This window comes from Bemisia tabaci, chromosome 1, assembly GCF_918797505.1.
Source record: "Bemisia tabaci chromosome 1, PGI_BMITA_v3".
Lineage (NCBI taxonomy): Eukaryota > Metazoa > Arthropoda > Insecta > Hemiptera > Aleyrodidae > Bemisia > Bemisia tabaci.
In genome coordinates this window covers 62067774-62091095 of record NC_092793.1, presented here as the reverse complement: position 1 = coordinate 62091095, position 23322 = coordinate 62067774, and the positions used below count along the sequence as shown (strand labels likewise).

The 23322-nt window shown below is 39.6% G+C and overlaps 1 protein-coding gene across 1 annotated transcript in view; it reads left to right on the top strand.

Annotated features, from left to right (window-relative positions):
• The window catches only part of udt (protein undicht), a 50140-nt gene that overhangs the window by 6367 nt on the left and 20451 nt on the right, over window positions 1-23322 (top strand). Inside the window, exons 6-9 of the mRNA XM_019056522.2 lie at window positions 6674-6890; window positions 7189-7343; window positions 7822-8061; window positions 18760-18866. Coding sequence (XP_018912067.2) covers window positions 6674-6890; window positions 7189-7343; window positions 7822-8061; window positions 18760-18866 — 719 coding nt within the window. The remainder of the gene's footprint in view (window positions 1-6673; window positions 6891-7188; window positions 7344-7821; window positions 8062-18759; window positions 18867-23322) is intronic.

Here is a 23322-nt window from a genome sequence, read left to right as displayed (position 1 = left end):
AGAAAGAGTCTTACAATAACAACGGTGAGGCTTATGGTGTCCTTTCTTTTAATTTTTCTTGTTTTGCCGGTTGAAAATTCGGGCGTGATCCCTGCGAAACGTCCTGGGTTTCTTATTTTATTTTATGTGTTTCTTTTTATTATTTGCAGCCTCAGTCCCGTTTTAAGTTGTTTCTCTGTTAATGTTTCGGGCGGAGTAAGTTGTTTTTTCTATGATGTTGATATGTGTATGATGATGATGATGATGATGATGTTGTATTGATGTTTTCAACTATGTATCGGTCATTGTGACTTTGTACTCTACCCTATGCTGTGTGTGAACCCGAAGTACAGTTCTTCTCTGAGTGTGATCATGGCTTATTTATCGTGAAAATCCCCATTGACAACACATCCTTTGGATATCAATAACACCGCACAACAAACGTGATTCGGTGTGTCCTTCGAACCAAACCAATTTTTTTTTCGATTCCTAGGTGCTAAAGAAGCCCGAAAATGGCCATATTAACTTTAGAAAAATTGGCTGGTCCTCAGTGCGCAGGCATTTGAATTTTTCACAATTGAGAAATCTTACGATCAGTTTTTCGGAAATACAGTAAGACTTCGATATAACGAATTTCTAGAGACCGGCGAAAAAATTCGTTAAATCGAAAATTCGTTTTATCGAAAACCGCGGAAAACCCGATTTTAGGCCACAAATTTTTTTGAAATGTTCGGTTTTTTCCAGTTTTGTGTACACCCCCTCCCACCCCTCTTAAACTATGACGATATTTTACGGAAAATCGGCGGGGAACACCCGGTTGCATATTCCCAAACCCCGCGTTGAATGTGAAATCCAGTTTAGACCCCAACCGCAGCCCATTGTGCGGGTCTGAGACTCCTCCGCAGCGGCCGCGCCGCGGCTCGGCTCAGGCTGGTCCCTCGTCTTTCGAACAAAAAGGTTCAAATTTTGGCTTTTTTCTTTGCAGTGAAAATATTTTTAAAAGTAGAATTTGAGGACGCTTTCGGCAAAATGGCGAATGGAGCTTGCTATGCTGCTATGATTGCGCAAGTTTCATAGCGTTCGCCGCAAATGAAATTCATTCACAATGTACGTCCTTACAATCGCCAGGAAAAACTCGGAGCAGATTCAACGAAAAATTAACAGCAAAACAGTCGGATAGAGAACTACGTTACACAATCTTAGCAGCATGGGACGTCTCATACGTCCTTTTACCGAAAAATGCCTCAATTATGTGCAGTGAAAATATTTTTAATGCAGAAAATTTCGCAATGCAGAGTCATGCCGTCACCTTCGTTGATCACATGATGAATAAACTTGACTATGCCTGCCGTTTTGTTCTTTGTAAAAAACATTTCTGATGGAAAATTCTCGGAACATTTTTAGAGCAGTGCAATGCATATGCATCTCACAAGCCTCTTTAATTAGTGAAATTTGCGGAGCTTCTGCACTGGAAATAAATTATCATGTAAGAAGAAATATTCTTGAATTTGCCGCTAAGAGGAGATTTCTCTTGACTTAAGCTGCAAAATGCGTACTTTGAGAAGAAAGCCGCTCATATCAAGCAGGATTCGGCTTTGTTCAAGTGATCTTATTCTTGATTCAAGAGCAGTATTCTTGACGAAAAATTCAAGTAATTTTTTTTCCTTTCTTTCTTTCAAATATTTCCTTTCTTTCACTTATAGCTCTGCGCAGAACCTATCACCTTGCTTGAAAGGATAAACAATGAATAGGTGGTGAAGAAGAATAAAAAAAAGTCTCTGCATTTGCGAGGATGAATATGCACTTGGTGTCTCACCCGAACCAATAAGAGAGATATTAAAACCCCATTAAAGAGAAATAGAAATTTACATGAAAAATAAAAATGTTCCCCAAAAAAGTTCATCATTCAACTTCGTCGTTTAAGAGACTGGACATTAATATTCAATGAATGAAAGCAGAAACCTATAAATACTGAAATTTCAAATAAAAATGATGTTTAAGCTAGGTTGATCAATGTTTTCGGGGTGTTTGGAAACATTGCAATGAATCAAATCAGGCACAAACATCCCTTGGACACTGATAAATTAGGAGGCAACACGCCGCCTGCATCAATATCATCGATGTTCGTTATTGGAAATCCATCTCGGAAGAGACAGGGTATGACTTGACTCTGACCTGAAAAAATCATCCCAAGTGGATCACGGTTTTTCTTGAACTAGTCAATGGTGCATTTAAAAATGCGCTCATCATAAGACAACTCTGCGAAGGGCTTGTTTTGAGGAGGAAGACGATGTCTTCTGGAAAACAAAAAGAGTGGACCGCGAGGTCACCCCCATTCATTTCGGAGGGTTGAAGAGACTATTCAGACGGGAGAAAGGAGAAAGGATGGCCGCAGTGCCCAAGGCCACTTGCTGAAGAGCCTCATGCCAACCGCGTGAGGGCTCAGAAGGCAGCGGCTAAAGATTTTGAGAACGGGCTAGATTTTTCACATTTCACGCGGGGTTTGGGAATATGCCACCTGGTTAGCACTTGATCAGTAAAGCGGTGTTTTCCTCCAAACTGGTTAGGAGCCGTCGCGCGGCGCCACGCCGCGCCCGTTGCCATTTGATTGCGGAAAGTATATCGCAGTTATTAGGCCGCCGCAGGACGCAGCACTGCTCCGGGAGCAGTGCCGCGTCCAAAGCAGTACATGGGATCAAATGGGAGACCGGTCGTGCGCCGCGCGTGGCGTTGCAGCGTCAGTTGGAGGAAAACACTGCTTAAAACTGCGCAGCGGTAGTGAGGAGCACACGGCAGGGGTTGAAATCGTACTGATGACGTAGCTCCTTAATCACCCCGTTTATTCGAAGAAACATGTGCGCCCCGGAAATTCCCAATCCCGCCGTAGCGGAAAATGACATTTGCACCGACACCGACGTACAATACGCGGGTGAAGACAAGCATGCTATCTCCCCCGCGTGTTGCCGGGCGCGCAGAAATTCCCGTGCATTCGTTCAATCGAGTTCGATTTACACGGTAAAGTTCGTACTCGGACCGAAGATTTCCTTCGTAAAAGCGAATATTCGTTATACCGAAATTCGTTATATAGGATTTATTTTACATTAAAAAGATAGGGATTTTTGCGGGACCGCGAAAAAAATCCGTTAAGGTGATTCGATGGACGCCATATTTTGTGTCAGAACGGCATGCGATATATCGCATCAATTTGTTCCATATTTTCAGCTACTCGTCATTTTTCTCCTATTTTGAGATCGCACTTCTGTTGTCAGGAGTCTAAAGCACTCACTTACCAATTTTAACAAAGAATTTCAACTTAATAAAGGCGTGGTTTTTTCAGAGAGAAAACATCGCATTCGATACTGATATCGAAACTGCACTCGAATGCGATATTTTCTCTCTGAAAAAACCACGCCCTTATTATGTTGAATTTCTTTGTTAAAATTGGTAAGTGAGTGCTTTAGACTCCTGACAACAGAAGTGCGATCTCAAAATAGGAGAAAAATGACGAGGAGCTGAAAATATGGAACCAATTGATGCGATATATTGCATACCGTTCTGACACAAAATATGGCGTCCATCGAATCACCTTAATTCGAAGAATTCGTTTTATCGACGTTCGTTATATCGAAGTTTTACTGTATTTCCTTAACAGTTAATCTTACAAAAAAAAAAAAAAAAAAAAAAAAACCAGCAGAAAGAACATACAATTTCCTACTGTGAACCCTCTCCCTTTCCTTTCCTAGCTTAATTTTTTGGTCGTAAAATTAACGATTTCATAAAAAAATTAGCTTAAAAAAAGTGCATTTTTGCTGATTTTTGGAGAAACTTCGGTTCATAAGTATATCCAGCCACGATTATCTGAGGAAAAAACAGTAAAGCTCATTGAAAAGAGCGGTAAGTTTACTTTCAGAAACCAAATGTCAAAAGTTTCAAAGCTTGGCTTAATCCTGTGAAGCAGCAGTTTATTAGCTCCGCCCTTAAAATGTGACTTTAGCGATCATTCACCTCTCAATTAAGAAAAAAAGAGAAAAAAACCCCCTTGAAACATAACTCAAACTGTGTAACAAGGTGGACTATGGCGTGAACTTTTAGGCAAGAATGTTGTCGGCGCCCCTAACCCCCCCTGCCTCCAGTGAGAGGGTTGTGGGGGGCCTCTCCAGAAAATTTTGAATTTTAAGAGAGCATTTTTCTTTCTCTTTTGTGTCTCCTGGTCTTTTTTCCCTTTCGACTTTTCGGCGCCCCCCTCTCATCAGCGCTTTGGGCAACTGCTCCGCCCGCTCATACGATGCCTCGGCTCTGCATGACTGCAAGACGGCAAGCTTTGTACTAGTACTCATTAGAGCTCAAAATTTTTGAACTTTTTGGTTTTGTTTTCCCTGCAAAATAGTTTGAACCCAGCACTATTTTCCCTTGTTACACAGTTTGAGTCATGTTTTCAGGGGTTTTTTTTCTTGATTGAAAGGTGAATAGTCGCTTTGAAACTTATGACATTTGTTTTCTGAAAGTAAATTTTTCGCTCTTTTCAATGAGCTTTACTGTTTTTTTCTCAGATAATCGTGGCTGGAGATATGAATCAAAGTTTCTCCAAATATCTGCGAAAATGCACTTCTATTAAGCTAATTTTTTTATAAAAATTGTCAATTTTACGACCAAAAAATTGTGCTAGGAAAAGAAAGGGAGAGGGATCACAGTAGGAAATTGTATGTTCTTTCTGCTGGTTTTTTTTTTTTTTGTAAGATTTCAAAAAACTGATCATAGGATTTCTCAATTTTGAAAAATTCAAAATTGCGGTGTCCCCAGACAATTTCCTTGACGTTATCATGGGCAATTTCGGACATCTATATCACCTAGGAATTGAAAAATTGATTTGGTTTAAAGGACGGATCCCATGTTGAGCAGTGTAATGCTACAAAGCTTCTCTCCTTTTTTTTGTATTTGTTTGGTCTTTCAGAAGACATTGTAAAGAAGTTTCGGTAAACCCAACACACACACACACACACACACACACACACACACCACACACACCCACACACACACACACACACATATATATATATATATATATATATATAGTCTCTTTACAACGCACTCTGGCGTTCCACTACACCCAAATGCCACATCTGCCTGTCTTCCCAGAGGTTATCGGGCAGCTGACACCGCAACATCTCTTCGTCAACACCCCGCCGTCAACCCTTTACGGGACGTCCCCGTCGCCTCTTCCCAGGTGGTACCCAATCCAAAACTTGTTTGGGCAACCTCTCCTCCAACATTCTTTGCACATGTCCATACCAGCATAACTGCCTGGACATGTGCACGACGTCATGTCCATACCAGCATAACTGCCTGGACATGTGCACGACGTCATGTCCATACCAGCACAACTGCCTGGACATGACGTTGTTCACGATATTTTTCTCAACCTCCATCACCTAGCAAATTCTCTCATTACGGACACGGTCCCGTCTCGAAATGCCGGCAGATCGCCGCCAAAAATCCATTTCAGTTGCCCTCAACATTTCTTGCGTTCTTTTCGTCAAAGGCCACACTTCACTACCTTAGAGCACGATACTTTTAACGATGGAGTCATATATCCGGTGCTTGTTTGCCTTTGAGATGCTCTGATCCCAGAGCATCCCGTTCAGCATCGCGATGGCTCTCCTGCCCTGGATGATCCTGTCCTTAATTGCTCTATCCATCCTTCCATCCTGATCTAGCCAGACACCGAGATACTTATACTTGTCACACTCTTCGATACGCCGTCCATCCCCAAGCTCTATGCTTTGCCGTTGATGCACTGCTCCCACGACCAGCATCTCTGTCTTGGACACACTAACATCCATGCCCCATTTCCGATATTCTTCAACCAATTTCTGCACCATGTATTCTGCATCTTCTTCATCTTGAGCTACTACGATCTGGTCATCGGCAAAGCATAGAGTATGAAGGGTCTGCCCATCAAAAAGTGGAACGCCCATTCCCGCAACCTTATTTTTCCATTCCTTCAACACGTGCTCTAGGTATACCTTACATAGTGTTGGTGACAAACAACAGAGGGTGAACTCAAGGTTTTAGCCCTTTTGTGACAAAGAAACCTCTGGACAACTCTCCACGAGATGTAACTCTTGCTATCGTCCCGTTATAAAATGATTTAATTGCCCCCACAAGTCCTTTGCTAAAACCCCTTTTTTTCAAGGCTTCCCAAAACTTCACCAACGGCACGCTGTCATAAGCTTTCTGAAGATCCACAAATACCAAGTGCAGCTCCTGGCTGACCGCCCTTTTCTTCTCGATGACCTGGATAATGATGAACAAACGGTTGACGGTAGACCTACCGGCTCTAAAACCAGCCTGTTCTTCGGCTTCCTGGCTGCTCCAAACCTCTTCGACCTTTACCTGAACGTACATTTGATAATATGATGAAATCATGTTTGTAGAATCTAATATTTTGAGCAAGAGGAAACTGAGATAACAGGCAGCATGATAATGAGCAAGAATCCGATATAATATAAACCTAGTTTTGGACTGTAGGGTAGTTGAACAAAAGGGATTGAGTTTAAACATTTGTGTTGAATATTTGGTTACCTCAATAACGATTCAACTTACTGTTGCTAACACAAAATTATGTCACAGTATTTATCCTTTGAAAAATATCCACAGTTTAGATTCTGTTTCATTGTTTTTTATCTAATTCTAGTTAAAGCTGAAGTTGTTGAACCTGGATGCCGCCTGCCGCAAAATTTTACCGGAGAATGGATCAACACTGCTAACATTGACGCTGATGTTGTTATCAATGAAACTCATATTGTTGAGACATGGTATCCTGATGATGGTCGTTACAGACGCACACTTTACGTTTGCAGAGAACAAAGGGACTCACGTTTTATGATGGCTCGTTTAACAGTTGATGGATGGTGAGTCCTCTGAATAAATATATCCTGATCATTAATATCTGATTTTTTGTTGACGTATAAGAGGTTTCAACGTTTGATACAAACAAAAAATGAAATTTTTTTAATGTAATCGGCTGATGTCTGTTTTATCTTTTTGAAAGCCTCTTGTGTCGAACAACTTCCCCAAAGTACACATGAAAATGTTACCTTTGTTAGAGCTCTTTACTTCCTCTATTATCTTTGCATTTAATTTATGAAAGTTTAATTTTACTTTGTTCTAATCATTTTGTTTCCTTGCACGACTTTCTTTCAATTTCAGTCAAAAAGATTATGTTTGTTTCGATTTTGTACCACAACATCACAATGTCATTCGCTACCGAAAAGGACTTGCTGTCATCAAAGATAATTTTCATACTGTTTGCTCTTACGTCCAGTTTCCAAACAAAGAACAGTGGAAGTACGATTTATACCTAGGTGAGCATCAATCTGTGTTCTAACAACAACCTGAAATATTCTGATGAACATATAATGGATCAGCTTTCGGACATTTACAGTCCTGCAAAAAATTTCTTTTACTTCCTCTCCTGTATCACAATTATTTCAGCTACAAGAGTTGAATTTCCGAATATCTAACTTCTAGGTACAGACAAATAGATTTAGACTTAAACTTCTGTAATAAACTGTATAACTTCATAATTTACATTGCCCAATCATCTAATTAAACATTCATTAGACACTTGAACCACAATTTTTCATCATATGAAACTAAAGCTGATACAAGTTCAATTTAACTTTTTCAATCTTGGTTGGTCCTTAACTGTAAATCAGATGAAAATGAATCCCTCAATCTCAAATTAAAACATTTTGTTTTATTAGTCGTGGCAGGACTTTATTTCTTATTTCCTTATTACTTTTGATTTCAAATAACTTCCAATCTTTCCATTTTTTTCAGCCAAAAATCCTGTACCTGTCAAGTGTCCAATTGCAGGAAAGTTTAATTTCACACAGAAAGGTGACGTACCATTTGAAACCAGAATTCTAGGTGGTGTGACTCTCTCTCCTCGTCCTAACCTGTACTGCAAAGAAAATATTTCAGATTTTTCTGTGTGTGACACTGACAAGAAGGAAATTGCTATAGATGAAAATTACTGCTTGTCAGTAGATTATAAGGGAAGACCAACAGATATCTACAGTAAGTGAATAGCTATAAAGTTCATTCAAAGGAGGAGTTGCGTTTTGGGCCTTTTCCGGCCCCACCTGGATTTTGCTAAATGTTTCATATTTTCAAAGTACTAGTTTTAGGTAGACTCTGTGCCAAATATTAGACCGAACGGAGCCCATGCAAGGGCGCAGCAGCGCCTCAAACCCAAAATCCTGGAATCGAAAAACAATTATTTTCGTCGACTTTTTCGACTGTTATCACTCTTCCAGCACATGATTCTTATGTATTTTTTTGCGTACTTTTCGTTTCTGGCTTTTTTAAAGGCCTCCGATAAATTTTAAGGGGCCTTATGGCCCATTGTTGCCATTTTTGGCCCATTTTTAGGGGTTTTTTCCATTTAACACATTCAAAACTCAACTTAATCCAAAAACTGCGTACATTTTTGAAAAGTACGTAAAAAAATGAATAAAAAATGTTCAGTAAAATTTTTTCCTATGTTGCCAAATTTCCGAGAAAATTGGTCCCAAAGTGTCGAAAACGGCAAAAAATCGATAAATCGCCGCGTCTAAGGTTCAAGAAAGTGGAGTACATTTTTCATACTGTACCAGATAACAGCTCTTATCCATCCATACAACATACTAAAATATCATAGTTGTACCTGGATTCCCACGATGTGAAAATTGACCGAGATGTCGATTTTAGCGGCCTTTTTATACTTGAAGGCAGCTCTTTTGAATGTTTTTCGACCTTAGTCACCCTCTATGGGTGTGTACTATATGTATTTTTCTACGTACTTTTCATATCTGGCCATAAAAATGGCTTCCTGTGAGTTTTAAAAGGCCTAACGGTCCATTGTTGCCAATTTTCACCAATTTTTAGGGGTTTTTTCAAGTTTACGTGTGTGAAACTTAATTTAATCTAGAAACCGTGTACAATTTCGGAAAGAACGTAAAAAAATACATAGAAATGTGATTTGTACCTTTTCCCTACGTTGCCAAATTTTCGAGAAAAATCGTCCTGAAGCGTCAAAAATGCCAAAAATTGGATTAATCATCACGTCGGAGGTTCCAGGAAGTGAATTATGACATTCATGTGGATCGTGGGACACTTTCTCTACGCATTTTCTGTTCTTCGGTATATTTGGCCTGTAGCAAGCATCTTGAGAACCAAGGATTATCTCGAGGTTACAGGATTAAAGAGGTGAACTGGAGTGAAGGATAAAGTAAAAGCACCTTGAGGGCCCGTTTTGTCACGTTCATCTGCGCCATTACATGTTCCTTGAGATGCATTGCAATTTTCCATTTTCGATACGTTATTTGTAGTGAAAAAAAACTTGAAATTCACTTCCTGGAACCTCCGACGTGATGATTAATCCAATTTTTGGCATTTTTGACGCTTCAGGACGATTTTTCTCGAAAATTTGGCAACGTAGGGAAAAGGTACAAATCACATTTCTATGTATTTTTTTACGTTCTTTCCGAAATTGTACACGGTTTCTAGATTAAATTAAGTTTCACACACGTAAACTTGAAAAAACCCCTAAAAATTGGTGAAAATTGGCAACAATGGACCGTTAGGCCTTTTAAAACTCACAGGAAGCCATTTTTATGGCCAGATATGAAAAGTACGTAGAAAAATACATATAGTACACACCCATAGAGGGTGACTAAGGTCGAAAAACATTCAAAAGAGCTGCCTTCAAGTATAAAAAGGCCGCTAAAATCGACATCTCGGTCAATTTTCACATCGTGGGAATCCAGGTACAACTATGATATTTTAGTATGTTGTATGGATGGATAAGAGCTGTTATCTGGTACAGTATGAAAAATGTACTCCACTTTCTTGAACCTTAGACGCGGCGATTTATCGATTTTTTGCCGTTTTCGACACTTTGGGACCAATTTTCTCGGAAATTTGGCAACATAGGAAAAAATTTTACTGAACATTTTTTATTCATTTTTTTACGTACTTTTCAAAAATGTACGCAGTTTTTGGATTAAGTTGAGTTTTGAATGTGTTAAATGGAAAAAACCCCTAAAAATGGGCCAAAAATGGCAACAATGGGCCATAAGGCCCCTTAAAATTTATCGGAGGCCTTTAAAAAAGCCAGAAACGAAAAGTACGCAAAAAAATACATAAGAATCATGTGCTGGAAGAGTGATAACAGTCGAAAAAGTCGACGAAAATAATTGTTTTTCGATTCCAGGATTTTGGGTTTGAGGCGCTGCTGCGCCCTTGCATGGGCTCCGTTCGGTCTAATATTTGGCACAGAGTCTACCTAAAACTAGTACTTTGAAAATATGAAACATTTAGCAAAATCCAGGTGGGGCCGGAAAAGGCCCAAAACGCAACTCCTCCTTTATTGTCGCTATGTTAACCTCATCCAATCATTTTACAATCTTCACAAGAATGTATTGTCAAGTGCACTGGCCTTTTTTTGGATGGATTACATAGTTTTGCAGGGCTGGATTTACATTTTCAGCGCCCTAGGCTTAACTTGGGTTGATGCCATTAAAAGCAGGCGATCATGTGAGGCATGGGTTCCAGACCTTTCTCCCCTCAAACCAGAGGGAAGATGTTAGATGCCAGGAAATTGTTTTCTTTTAGATTTTGTAGGTAGTGAATACATGAATCAAGGTGATGTTTGTAGAAAAAAAATGTTATTCTTAAGGTAACGACCGGTTAGTTATTATCAGAGCGTTCATATAAATACTTAACTTCCGAATAACAAAATGTACAACTAACTTTCAATAAGCAAACATTATCAAACAGATCCATTATCAAGCAGACCTTCCCATTAAATTACATGATTTTGCAAGGCTGGGTTTCCATTTTTATTGCCCTAGGCTGAACTTTTGTTAATACCCTTAAAAACAAAGCGCCAATGTAAGGTAGAAAAAGTTCATGGAAGCTTTGAAAGTTTCTTATGAAGTGAATATGAATTGCATGAAGTAGTATCCAATGCAAGGGTTCCTCCTCAACTTAGATGTAATAGCAAAGTGTATTCATGTTTTGAAATTATTTCTCAAAAATTGGTTGCACCCTCAGTTACAGCTACGTAGCCTATTTGCAATTCCGACCCTATTGTTTTGATGAACTTCCTGACCCATAGCACAGCACAACAAATTTCGGGTTTTGGTTTGTCCTTCAAACCAAACCAATTTCTTTCGATTCCACGGTGCTAAAGAAGCCCGAAAATGGCCATATTAACTTCAGGAAAATTGGCTGGTCCTCAGGGCGCCGCCATTTTGAGTTTTTCAACATTAAGAAAACCCACGATTAGATTTTTGCAAACATCTCCTCAACGGTTCATCTCACGAAAAAAACAAAAAAAAACAGTGGAAAGAGCATAAAATTTCCTACCGAAATCATCCTCTTTCGTTTTTTCTAACTTAATTTTTTGGTCGTGAAATTAACGTTTTCTTCAAAAATTAGCTTATAAAAGGCGCATTTTTGCTGATTTCAGGAAAAACTTTGCTTCATACCTCCAGCCACGATTATCTGAGAAAAAAACTGTCATGCTCATTGAAAAGAGCGTAAAATTTACTTCTACAAGCATATGTCAATAGTTCCTAAACTTGATTTAATCCTGTGAAACAACAGTTTATTAGCTCCGCCCTTAAAATGTGATTTCTTCGACCATTTTCCTTAGAATCACGAAATCAAGAGAGAAAAAAATCCTGAAAACGTGACCCGAACTGTGTAAAAAGGTGGCAAAATAGTGCTGGGTCCACACTATTTTGAAAACAAAACCAAAAATTTTCAATCACAGAGTCCAAAACTGTGAGCTCTAATGGGTAACCAGTATGGCAGTACATAATTGAAGGGGAAGAGCGTTCAGCTCAGGCATTTAGCATTGGAATATTAAGTAGAGGTCACGGCGAGAGATCTATAATTTTGGGTCTTTTTATACCTCATCAGTAGATGACACTCGTCATGTGAACCCAACTGAAAATCTCGCAAAATCCAAGACGGCATCAAAGCTCAAGTTCGAAGTACAAGTTTTGTACTGCAAGACGGGAAATTTCGTAGTGGCACTCATTAGACCTCAAAATTTTTGCCTCTGATTGAAAATTTTTGAACTTTATGGCTTGTGATCTCACTGACGAGTGTGATTGTTTCAATCTGTAGTAGAGGTTCCCGCATGTTGTCGATTCCATGGTTGTAGAACATCAACCAGTTTTTTGTTTCTTCTAACAGTGAAAAATACAATAATTTTTTTACACCTAACTGTTACACGGGACCCCTTGGGGTCTGAATAATTTTTCTCAAACCACAGAAAAAACTAAACTATCTTACGAGTAGTGGGAGAGGAAGAATAACTTTTTAGATGAAATGAAACCATTTAGCATCAGCCATATTGTTTAAGCGCGGCTGACCTTCCAATAGACGGAAAGCTCATTGCAATTCATTTAATCAGAATAATATAAATTTGCCTCCCACCTCATTTGAAGCAGATTTTAGTCGGTCAAAAGAAATGAAAGGTCTGGCAGGGAAACCGGTTGTACCAAAAAAGTTTTAGGCCCCTAAAAACCCCAAAAATTGCTCTGATTTTAACCGGTAACATATACACTTGGTGTTGGGCTCATTTCACGCGAAAACCTTCCTCATTAAGGGTCAGTCGGTCTAGCAGCCCAAATCGGTTGCTTAAGGGCCGCCAGACCGATTCAAAGAACCCCGCACCATCCTTTTGGGAAATCCCCCCCCCCCTTAAAACCTGATGAAACTTTAATATGTTGCTCAGCTAGTCATTCTGATCCAAAGCTCTCGCGGGCCCAAAGAGATCCCATGTGCGGTTTTCGAGATATTCGCAGTTTCATATACGTGAAGGGAGGTCCCGCCGGCCGGATCATTTTGCAGCACTACTCGTACCCTTCCCCTCCGGTCCACTCCGGCCCTTATCTGAACTCAGATAAGACCACCTAGGCCGGTGCCGATGAACGAAGCCTCGTGAGCGTCGGAGTCCGAGCCTCTGGTATGGATGGCGGAGAAGCGGAGAGGGCGAGGCGGGGGGTTGGTGGACTGGAAGGGAAGGGTACGAGTAGTGTCGCACGATGGTCCGGCTGGCGGGACCTCCGTTCACGCATTTAAATTGCGAGTATCTCGAAAATCGCACATGAGATCTCTTTGGGCCGTGGGAGCAATTGATCAGAATGACTAGCTGAGCAACATATCAAAGTTTCATCAGGTTTTACTGGGGGAGATTTCTCATTTGGATGGTGCGAGGTTCTTCGGGAAACAATCGCTCAAATTTCAAGCGGCAACATATACACTTGATATTGAGCTCATTTTATGCGGAAAACCTTCTTGAATAAGGATCAGTCGGTCTGGCGGCCAAAATCGGTTACTTAAGGGCCTTCAGTCCGAACTTTCTCCGGAAATTCTTGATTAATTATATCTATAAAAGGTGGCTCAGACCTCTCATACCAAGCCTTTTTTCGAGGAAAACTGGTTTTGGTGTTTTGAAAAGTGGTTAGTCGAATAGAGAATTGACCATGAAGAATCCAAATTTCATATCCTCAGGACCCCCAACGACTCTTTAGGGGTTGTTTTTGGGGGGTCATCCTCGTATCTAAAAATTGCGTAGAAAACGTGGTCAGTTATGGTCAAGAATGGAGTCCAATATTCCGTCTCAATTTTCAATCAAATTAGAGACCCTCCTAAGAGAGAGAGGGGGGGGAGAAGCTGGTGCTACTGTGCTTTAACTCCCAGCGATGAACGCCAGTTTTCCTGCAAATAAACTAACATCCCTGGGAAAGCTGCAACTCAGAACTATCGTAAGGTAACTCTTCGTGAAAAATACAATATTTTAGATCTAAGAGTCCTAAGAGGGCTCCCCAGGGCCATGTGGGGAGAGGACGCCCCGTGTAGGCCCCTTTTGTCCTCTCCATGCCCAAAGCCTAACCTAACTGTTCAAGAAACACTCGCATGTTGAGGTTTAAGATACCCAAAAGGCTACCGCTACCCACGGTAGGGCATGCCATTTTTCCTAAAGTTTTGAAAAGTCCCGCTCCACCGGATTTTCCTAGTGATGCCTACCACCAAGATCACCCACTAAAAGTTTGAACTTGATTTGACAGTTTTTGGACGCACCGGCTTACCTAAATCGTAATAAACTTTTGCACCAAATACAGCATTTATCATCATTAGTTTACAGGTCGTTGTAAAATTTTTAGCTCGTTCTGTTTGTTTTTCCCATTGACGTCAATCCGCAGCAAAAGTCTGGAGCATACCGGCTGATCTCATCGTTATTTACGTGATAAAATATCTTAAATAAGATGGGAAACGGGAGCAGGATCCTCTCAGGAGAGGATACTTTGTCGAATCTTTCCGTAAACCCATTTTTTTTAGAAAAAATAATATCTTAAAGAGAACAAGATTATGTTAATATCATGTTTTAAACAATAACATGTTGTTCATAATATCTTGCTTTATTATATATTATGTAAAACCAGTTCCACACGAAGGACAACTCTTGCATTTGCGGAAATTGCATTTTAGGTGTACCTCAGCCCACCGCGTGAGAGGGTAATCTACTATCTGAGACCAAATCTGTTTCAATATCCTTAATCTGCGCAAAAAATTTGTGACACGTGTAAATCAATGGCCTCATTCCTAAAAATCTCCCTAAAAACACCATCATGAAACTTGTTCAAATGTTCAATGCTGTTATGGTTTTAATAATGATTTCATACCGGAGAATCTTTAGTTTTAACATTAACTTCGATTTCGGGCGATACGCCGTATCATTTCGTGAAACTTTAAGTTTTTTTTTTCTTTTTTTTTTTTTTTTTTTTTCCCAAACAATTATTTTATTTGTTAAATGACAGAGTAGAATGATACGTGACAGGGTATCACCTGAAGGCCTAAGTTTACATATTATTAGTTTTTAAAGATCCTATTTACAATTTTGATTATTCCTCCCTGTCCCATGGAAGCTTATTGTCTAGTTACTTAAGTTCTAATTGGTTTCTCGAAGATCCTCTGTCTTCTTTTCGCTTTAGTTGTTTTTGTTTGTCCCGGAATTGCCTTGGGGTGGCCTGTCTTCGGGTGAGGAGGAGGGTTGGCAACTATCGTCATCCTTTTCTTGATTAAGTGCATGTTGTTTTCCCTGTAGTGTGTTCTTGACGTATGCATGTATTAGTGTCCATTTTTTGCGAGAATCTAGCATGGTTGGTATTAGATTATCTGGAGTTAGAGTTGGTATGTTTAGTGTTTTTTCCAGTTCTTCTTTCTTTTGTCTTACGTTGTTACAAGTGAAAAATGTGTGTTCAGGCGTGTCTTTTATTTCAATTCCGTCTTTTATACAATATGGACAATGTGGGTCCTTTTCGTTTCTTGAATCTATGTAAGTTAAGAGGGCATATGCGCCGTGACTAGAGAGAAATTGCGTAAGATAAAAATCTGGTTGGCCGTGTCTTCTGTTTTTAGCCATTTGTGTAGTTCTGGTATGACTGCTTTTGTCCACATTGTTTGGTGAATTTGACCATTCTATCTCCCATCTTGTCATCTTGTCCTTGTGTATTTCTATGGGTCTTCTTTCATATATTTGCTCATTCTTTCTTGAATAAGAATGGTTTCCGATGGTATATCCCTGAAATTATATTTAGTGCGAAGTCTGAAGTTGTTCGGTAGGCGCTGCATAAGGCTATTTTGAGTGGTCTTAGCGTTTTTCTTATTTCTTCTTTGTTTTTTTTCAGGTTACAATCTGGAGCCCAGATTATTACTCCATAAAAAATTAAGGACATTACAGCTTGAATCATAATTTTCCGTCTTATAAATGTTGGTCCATGGAGATTTGGTAATAGTGGTCTGAAGTGGGTTGCTACTTTTCTTGCTTTCTCACAAGCTGCCTTTGATGTGCTTGGGCCATCCTGACACCCCTTGTGATTTGGAAACCAAGGGAGGTCAGTGATGTCCCTGCGGTGAATTTGCGCTTCTCCAACTGTTACTTCGAATGTTTTCTGCTTTTCTTGGCCCATGTAGTAGTATTGCTTTCTGTCTTGTTATCTTCGTAAAGTAGTTTTTTCTTTCGCAATTTCTCTTTGATTTGCTTGTGATTTGTTTTGTTTTTCGTTTTTATTTCTTCTTCGTTTACACCTGTGATTATTAGTAGCGTATCGTCTGCATATGCCTGTTTTAATGAGTCTGGTGTTGTATTTAGATTCAAAATTTCGTCAAAGATCATTATCCATATCGTTGGTGATAGACAGCCACCATGCGCTGCACCTGAATTTAATTTTATCATAAAGTCTGGAAAGACTAAGAATCTGTTTGTTAAATAGGATTTCATGATTTCTATGAGATATTGCGGGATGTTTCTTTAAATACATGGTCTCAATTATGTCTGTCCAGCTTACTGTATTGAATGCGTTTTTGATGTCTAAGGTTGAGTAAAAGTAATAAGCGTCTTTGAGTGTTACTGTTTTTTGTGTGATGTTCATAAATTTTTTAATCCTGAGAATTGCATCGCATGTATTTTTTGCCGTTTCTGAATCCAAATTGTGCGGTTATTTGGGTGAATGATTGTGTGAGTCTTTTGTTAAGAATGAATTCGTATATTTTAGACATCGAATTTAGCATGCATATTGGTCGGTATGCTTTAGGGGAGTTTATTTTTTTTGTTTGTTTCGGTAGTAATGCTAGTCGGGGCTGTTTTCCAAGTGTCTGGAAAATCGCATTTTTTCAGTAAGGAGTTTAAACATGTCTTTGTACGGTTTGAAATTACTATTTATGTATATTTTGCTTAATATCGGAATTATGTTGTCTGGACCTGGGGCTTTATAGCTCTTTTGTCTTTTGATTGCCATGTGTAATTCTTCATCTGTTATGAGAGGTATTTCTGTTTCTGGTATTGTTGTCCGTTTCCATTGTACATAACCATGGTCTGGAAATAATTTGTCAACTGTATCTAATAGTTCCTTTTTGGTTAGGGTGTTGGTGTCATGAGTTGGTGGTCTTTTTAGTTTGTTTCTGAAGATCTTATATGCTTTCCCCCATATGTCATTGTCTAATTCTTTTATTATTTCGGTCCATTTTTCTTGTTTGGATTTTGCGATTTGATGTTTTAGTTTCTTTTTTAATTCTTGATATTCTTGGAAGGTATCTTCTTCTATTTGTTCTTTTTTTCTTTCACGTATGAGTTTTCTTTGGGCTTTTAAACATTTTCTCTTTGTTTGTTTGATTTCTGTGTTCCACCAATATGGGGTGGTTTTTGTATTTTCTGAGTTTTGAAACTTTAAGTTGATTTGAGCAATTTTCTTTTTAATGTGGACTTTATAAAGCAGTCGTTCATCCAGATGGAGACTGAGATACCTGGAAGATTTTTAGGGATTTGGGGAGGAGGATCGGAAGGATCGTTTTGATTGTCAAGAATTAATGGAATATGTATTAATTTACGTTTATTAGTCAATATAACTTCAATTGATTTGGAACAATTGAGTAAGATTTTATCCCTAGCTGTCCATTTTTGAATTCTATTTAGATAGTATTTCACCTTGTTGTGGGTAGTATGGTAGTCTTTGGAGGAGGCCATTATCATAGTATCGTCAGCGACAATTCCCATCTCGTCCTCCTCTTCGAGGGAGGTATGTCGGCAGGGAAGGAAGCAGAAGGAAATTAAGAGAGAGATAAAACAGAATCCTGCGGGACACCAGCTCATATTGGTCTGAAAGTCGACAGGGCATCTTCGAATCTATTGCGAAATGCATGATTTGAAAGATAAGAAGAGAGTATCTCAACATGGTTAAACTAATTTATCCGATGCAACATTGGGGATTCCCCAGATAGAAGCGTACATTTGAAGATATATAGAACTCAAAATCGCATGAAAATCCGGTAAAAACTGCCTAAAACTACCCAGAATTAGCGTTTGGAAATTGACTTTCCGTTCCTTATGGAAATCCCATGTAAATCGAACCGACCGAATCGGTTAGGGCACCAGGCCTAAAATCGTGATATATCTCGAAGTGTGACGTCGTCACTAAAACGGTCTATAAGGAAAAACGCAGCGCGTGTCTGTTGTTTTATCTGTTCCTGCCGACTCTGGGGCTATAATCCCTTCCGCTCTCGTTTGTTTGACGTTTACTGTTTCTCTCCGATGTTCCTGTTCTTATTCTCCTCACGAATCTGATTTGGATGGTCAAGCAAAAAGACGTGCCGAATCCGAGATAAGAATGCCGCTCGGTGCTGGAGTTCCCCTGATTTCCTTCTTGATACACAGTCGACCGTTCACTCGAATGCTGAAATGAGGAATCTATCTGACTCTTTATCGCCGATTAATTGAATCTTCCCGGGGTTTTTTTTTGCGAAAACGGTGCATCGTAGAAAGTTGGCGCAATGATAACTTTTGATATCTTGAGGAGAATCGAATGCAATATAAAAATTAAAAAATCCATTATGGTGCACTTTCCCATAAGAGGTGTGCAGGGTCCTTTGTAGTCAGAAGTAAGGTGTTTCCTAGCACATTTGACACAGCGGGGTTGCTTTAAACAATAGTTAGCAGTGTGACAAAAGGCCAAAAATCTTTTGCATCAAGGGACGATAGCATTGTTTATTTTAATAGGCTTGATTTTAACTATTATATTGGAAGTGGCTTTAATATTGTAAATTTTTTCCATGTCCATAGAGCTTTCAAAGCAGCCACTGTATCCTATCTTTAAATTTTTTAATTTTAAAAGGATTTCGAGCATTCTGAATTTCTAAGCTTTCTTTAATTTTGTTCTGCAGGTGATCCTGATTACCGCATGAAATGTATTGGTTTCTGGAAAGAAAACCTCAAATCGTACCTCATTACTTATGATGAACTTGACCCTTTCAGCAAATACAGATGCTGGGTAATCAAATCTGTCTTATTAATATATCTTTAAGAATTAGTAGTCCGGATGGATGCACATATTTATCATCCATTTAAATTTTAAATTATATCATTTCTCGTTGCGTCAGTATCCTTTGTGGTGTGTGGTATGTAGAGAATCCTTTTTTGACAGTTTTAGGTCTCAGGTCAAGTTAAAAGAGCCCATGATAAGAACAATCCGAGCTTACAGCTGTCAGATGAAGGCCTGCGCATCACTCTCTATCACAAACGTAGCCGTAAACGTTTTAAGCCATCCTAACTTTTAGTACTCTCAAGTCACCTTTTCTCCTAATTGCAATCATCAAAAAAATAATAGGAAATAACTGTAAGCTTCGGTCACTTACTATTTTCGAGTGACCCAGTAAAAAATAATGGCCGCTGGCTAATTTATGATGCGCTGGCACATGGAAGGGGTTCCGCCCCACTTCCACTTCGCAGTGTGGTGCGGAAACCGCACAGGAACTTTCTCGCTCAAGCCGGCGCTCCGTGCCAGCCTTGCAAAAGGTTGCGAGTTTAACATGAATGCACGTGCTAGTAACCATGGAATCGTTAAATTGAATTACCGACCGGTTTAGAAAGGATATATCTCAATTCGCCACAACTGTAAAATTAATTTGGAAAAAGTGAGTTTTGTGACATTTTTAGACCGAGAATCATAATCCGGGTTTTTTTGAGCCAATAAAATTTTGGGTGGTGTACTCGAGAATTTATCCCGTATTTGCTCGGGATTTGGGCGAGCGTCTTAGCCACCCGTCCGCCGGGAGCGCCGCGGCCGCGCAGCACTATGGTCCCTAAGACCGTATATGAACCGGAACTACTTTAATTCAAATTTAAAAGATGCAAAAAATATTAAGTTTGGCACCATAGGTTTTAGGCATACAAACTCACAGGATCGTCACCCCGAGTTTTCAATCAACTGATAAATATTTAAAAGATTGGTGACGGATCCTTAACAACAGAGCAACTGCAACCAGGTCAACATAAAGCTGATAATGTGGCCAACATTCGATATTTGCAATCACAAGGTGTTAATATTTAGCCAAGTATGACGTCCTCAACTGCGTAAATTTTTTGGGTAACTATGCTATGGAACAACCAGTTGATGGCAAATGACGATCACATCTATACCCAGTTTCACCTCAAATTTTTGAACCGACCAGAAATGCTATTTGAACGCTACAAACATCCACCGAAAATGATGGAAATCAACCGTATGATAAATTCTATGGGAACAGGGTAGTTAGCTGACCAGGAACAACCGAGAAGACTCAGGGAAAAAAACCACCGGCGAACTGATGTCAGTGGAATTTTGGTGCGCGGCTCAGGGATATTTCTGAATATTCGTGTTTGTGTTTATTTTTCGAGGAATCGGGCGCGGGGCACACCCCCTGTGGGCAGATCGTAGTCCGTAGGCTGGCGCGAAATCTTCCACATTTTCTAGGAATAGGTTTACCACATGGGGATGGTAGGTTACAGACCTACACACCTAACAAAGACACCTAGCTGATTCAACCGGGGCCCACATTTCTTCCCCAAGGACCCGAGGGAGTACCGTCGTCCATTGGCACATTTACCCCCCGAAAAAAAGTCGCGTTTTTCGGGGGAAAGTAAAAGGTGATAGGAAAAAACGAAGGTCATTTTCGGACTCGGCGGCTTAAAATACATCAAAAAAGTTAAATTTTGTACCTGAGAAAAATTTTACCTACATGCTGCAGGAGTCAACAGTCTCAAAAACGCCAAAAATGCATGGAATATTCCACATTTATTGATGCAAGTGAGATGCACCTCTGAAATCAAAATAATTTTTGACCCGTATGGGCAAGAAAGGCGACCATTTACAAATGGCCCTCATTTATAAAGATGCAGTCGCAATCATTTGCATAACAAATTCTCCAAAACATGCGAAAGAATCGGTTTAAATGCGGCTCGCCGACCACTGAAATCGGTGGCGTAAACACCGCCCCCCCCCCCTTTCCTAAGGCAAAATGGTTCAGTTTTTTAGTTCGGATGGTCTCCAGCCTATTCAGAGGATACAATAGACTCAAGAAACCATCAAAGAATCTTGTAGGCGACCAATAAACCTGGGTGTCAAAACTACCAATTATACGCCGAATTCGCTATTATGACCCTCAAAATGGGGGGTAAAACTTCGAGATAGGAAGAAACGCTCATAGACACTTTTGATCAGTAGGTTAAGACCTACAGCATATCAAAACACCAGCCGATTTAACCGGGCCCACTTTTCCCATAAGACTGGTCCGTCGACCTCTGACTTACTATTTTCGTCATACATGCAATTCATTTCAGTACATTGTCCTGGACCCCCGGTAGAGCTGGTAGAGCGATTATCAGAGTCTGTTAAATTCCGACATAATGACTTTGGGTCATTTTATTTTTCTATCACCCCTCCAGTTCCCTCCCCGATAATGCCAATTTTTCCGAGTCATCTTCGTGTAGAACCTTTTTCACACAGATTCAAAGTTCAGTTACAAAAATGCACTCTATAAATATTTTCGATGTGTGAAACATCGATTCTTATGTATTTTGACCTGCTAAACTCGAATATGACCTTGGATTTTTCCTACCACCTCTCATTTTCCCCAAGTAGTCAATTTTCCTCGGAGAACGAGCTTTTTTGGTATTTTTGCGATGATTTTCCTGTTCGAAGGAGTTGTAAACATTTTCCAAGATCGTCTTCAGATCTGTTCTGATGCCTTAAGAGGCATTTAGTTCACCCTTCACTAGCCTGTGACAACCTCCCGGTATCCTTAGAAGAGGAAAATCGTCGCAAAAATACGAAAGAAGCTCGTTCTCCGAGGAAAATTGACTATTCCGGGAAAATGAGGGGTGGTAGGCAAATCCAAGGTCATATTCGAGTTTAGCAGGTCAAAATACACAAGAATCGATGTTTCACACATCGAAAATATTTTTAAAGTGTATTTTTAATAGACTTTGAATCTGGGAAAGGTTTTACACAAAAGACTCGGAAAAATTGGCATTAACTGGAGGGTATTAAAGAAAAACCAAGAAAAATATCGGATATAACAGCTTCAAATACTTAAGAACCACTCTACCGTGGGTTTAGGTAACTGTGCTAATATGAATTGCATGCACGACAAAAATACGCCAAATTTGCTCATTTTCCCGAAAACAAGTCGCTTTTTCGGAAAAGTGAAAGGTGATAGGCAAAAACGAAAGCCATTCTCGGACTTAGCGGCTCAAAATACATCATAATAGTTTAATTTTGTACTTGAGACAAATTTAACCTACATGCTGCGGGGGTCAACAGTCGCAAAAACACCAAAAATGCCAATTTTCCGGGGAAAATCAGCTTTTCCGGAAAATTGAAGGGTGATGGACAAAAGTGGAGGTCATTTTTGGGTTCAGCACCTGAAAATACATATAAATCACCTGATCTCCACTGGGAGACTTTTTTTAATTTTTTTTTGTATATGTTCTTGATCGTCAGAATAGGGGGAAAAAATCTTCAGTCTTAAAAGCGCCACATTTCAAGTCAAGTTTCTCGGTCAGGATGTTGATATTTTGTTAAACTAAGATGTACAATGAAATCATAAGATCCATCAAATTTTAAAACGGTACATTGCGTTTTCGAAATAAAGCTCCGTTAAATCCAGCCTGTGGACCATAGTGCGCTGTGCCAAAGCCTCATAGCCTCACTTTTTACATCTCCCGTGGGTGGTAATTTGGTAAAAAAATAGTTGCTTCACGCTTCGTGTAATCAGTAATTACTGTTCACTGCGAGCAAAGAATCAATCCACGAGTCGTGCAGTATATATAATGATTGTGTTCGATTAAAAAGGGAATCAGCGAAAGAGACGGAATCTTACTGGGATTGCATAAGTCAATGAGGCCACATACATGTTAGCTTTCAATAAAGGAATCTAATGTGATACATCTAGTGTAAGACTTTGGATGATTCAAAGTATGTAACGAATTATTAGTCGTTTAATTTTGCTTTGGATGTATAAGGAGTAATTAATTTTGGAGATGATACATTTGAAATTCTAAGTTTCACCTAATCAAAGCACTCGCTGCTACGCACTCAGGAGTGTTCTGTGTCTTTCAGCGGACGGCCCAATTGAAAATTTGCGCCATCTGGCCCCTCTACCAAATTTGAGATCTTGTCCCCAAGATCTTTATAGGAACTTAAATTAATGACCCAACTGGTGTTTGTTGCCAACTTTCAAAGAATTAAAGGTATTTGTCGTGTCCAAAATTTACAGTCCTTGAAAGAGCCCTGTGATCTGGCAGACCACAGTGCCCTCCTCAGGTGTCCAGTATCCCTTGAATTTTTAGTTTTGTTCAAAGATCTTTTAGGATCTTAAATTAATGACCCAGGTGGTGCTTGATGCCAACCTTAAAAGAATTAATGGGGTTTTTCAAAATCTACAGTCCGCCAGATTGAGCTCTCCGTG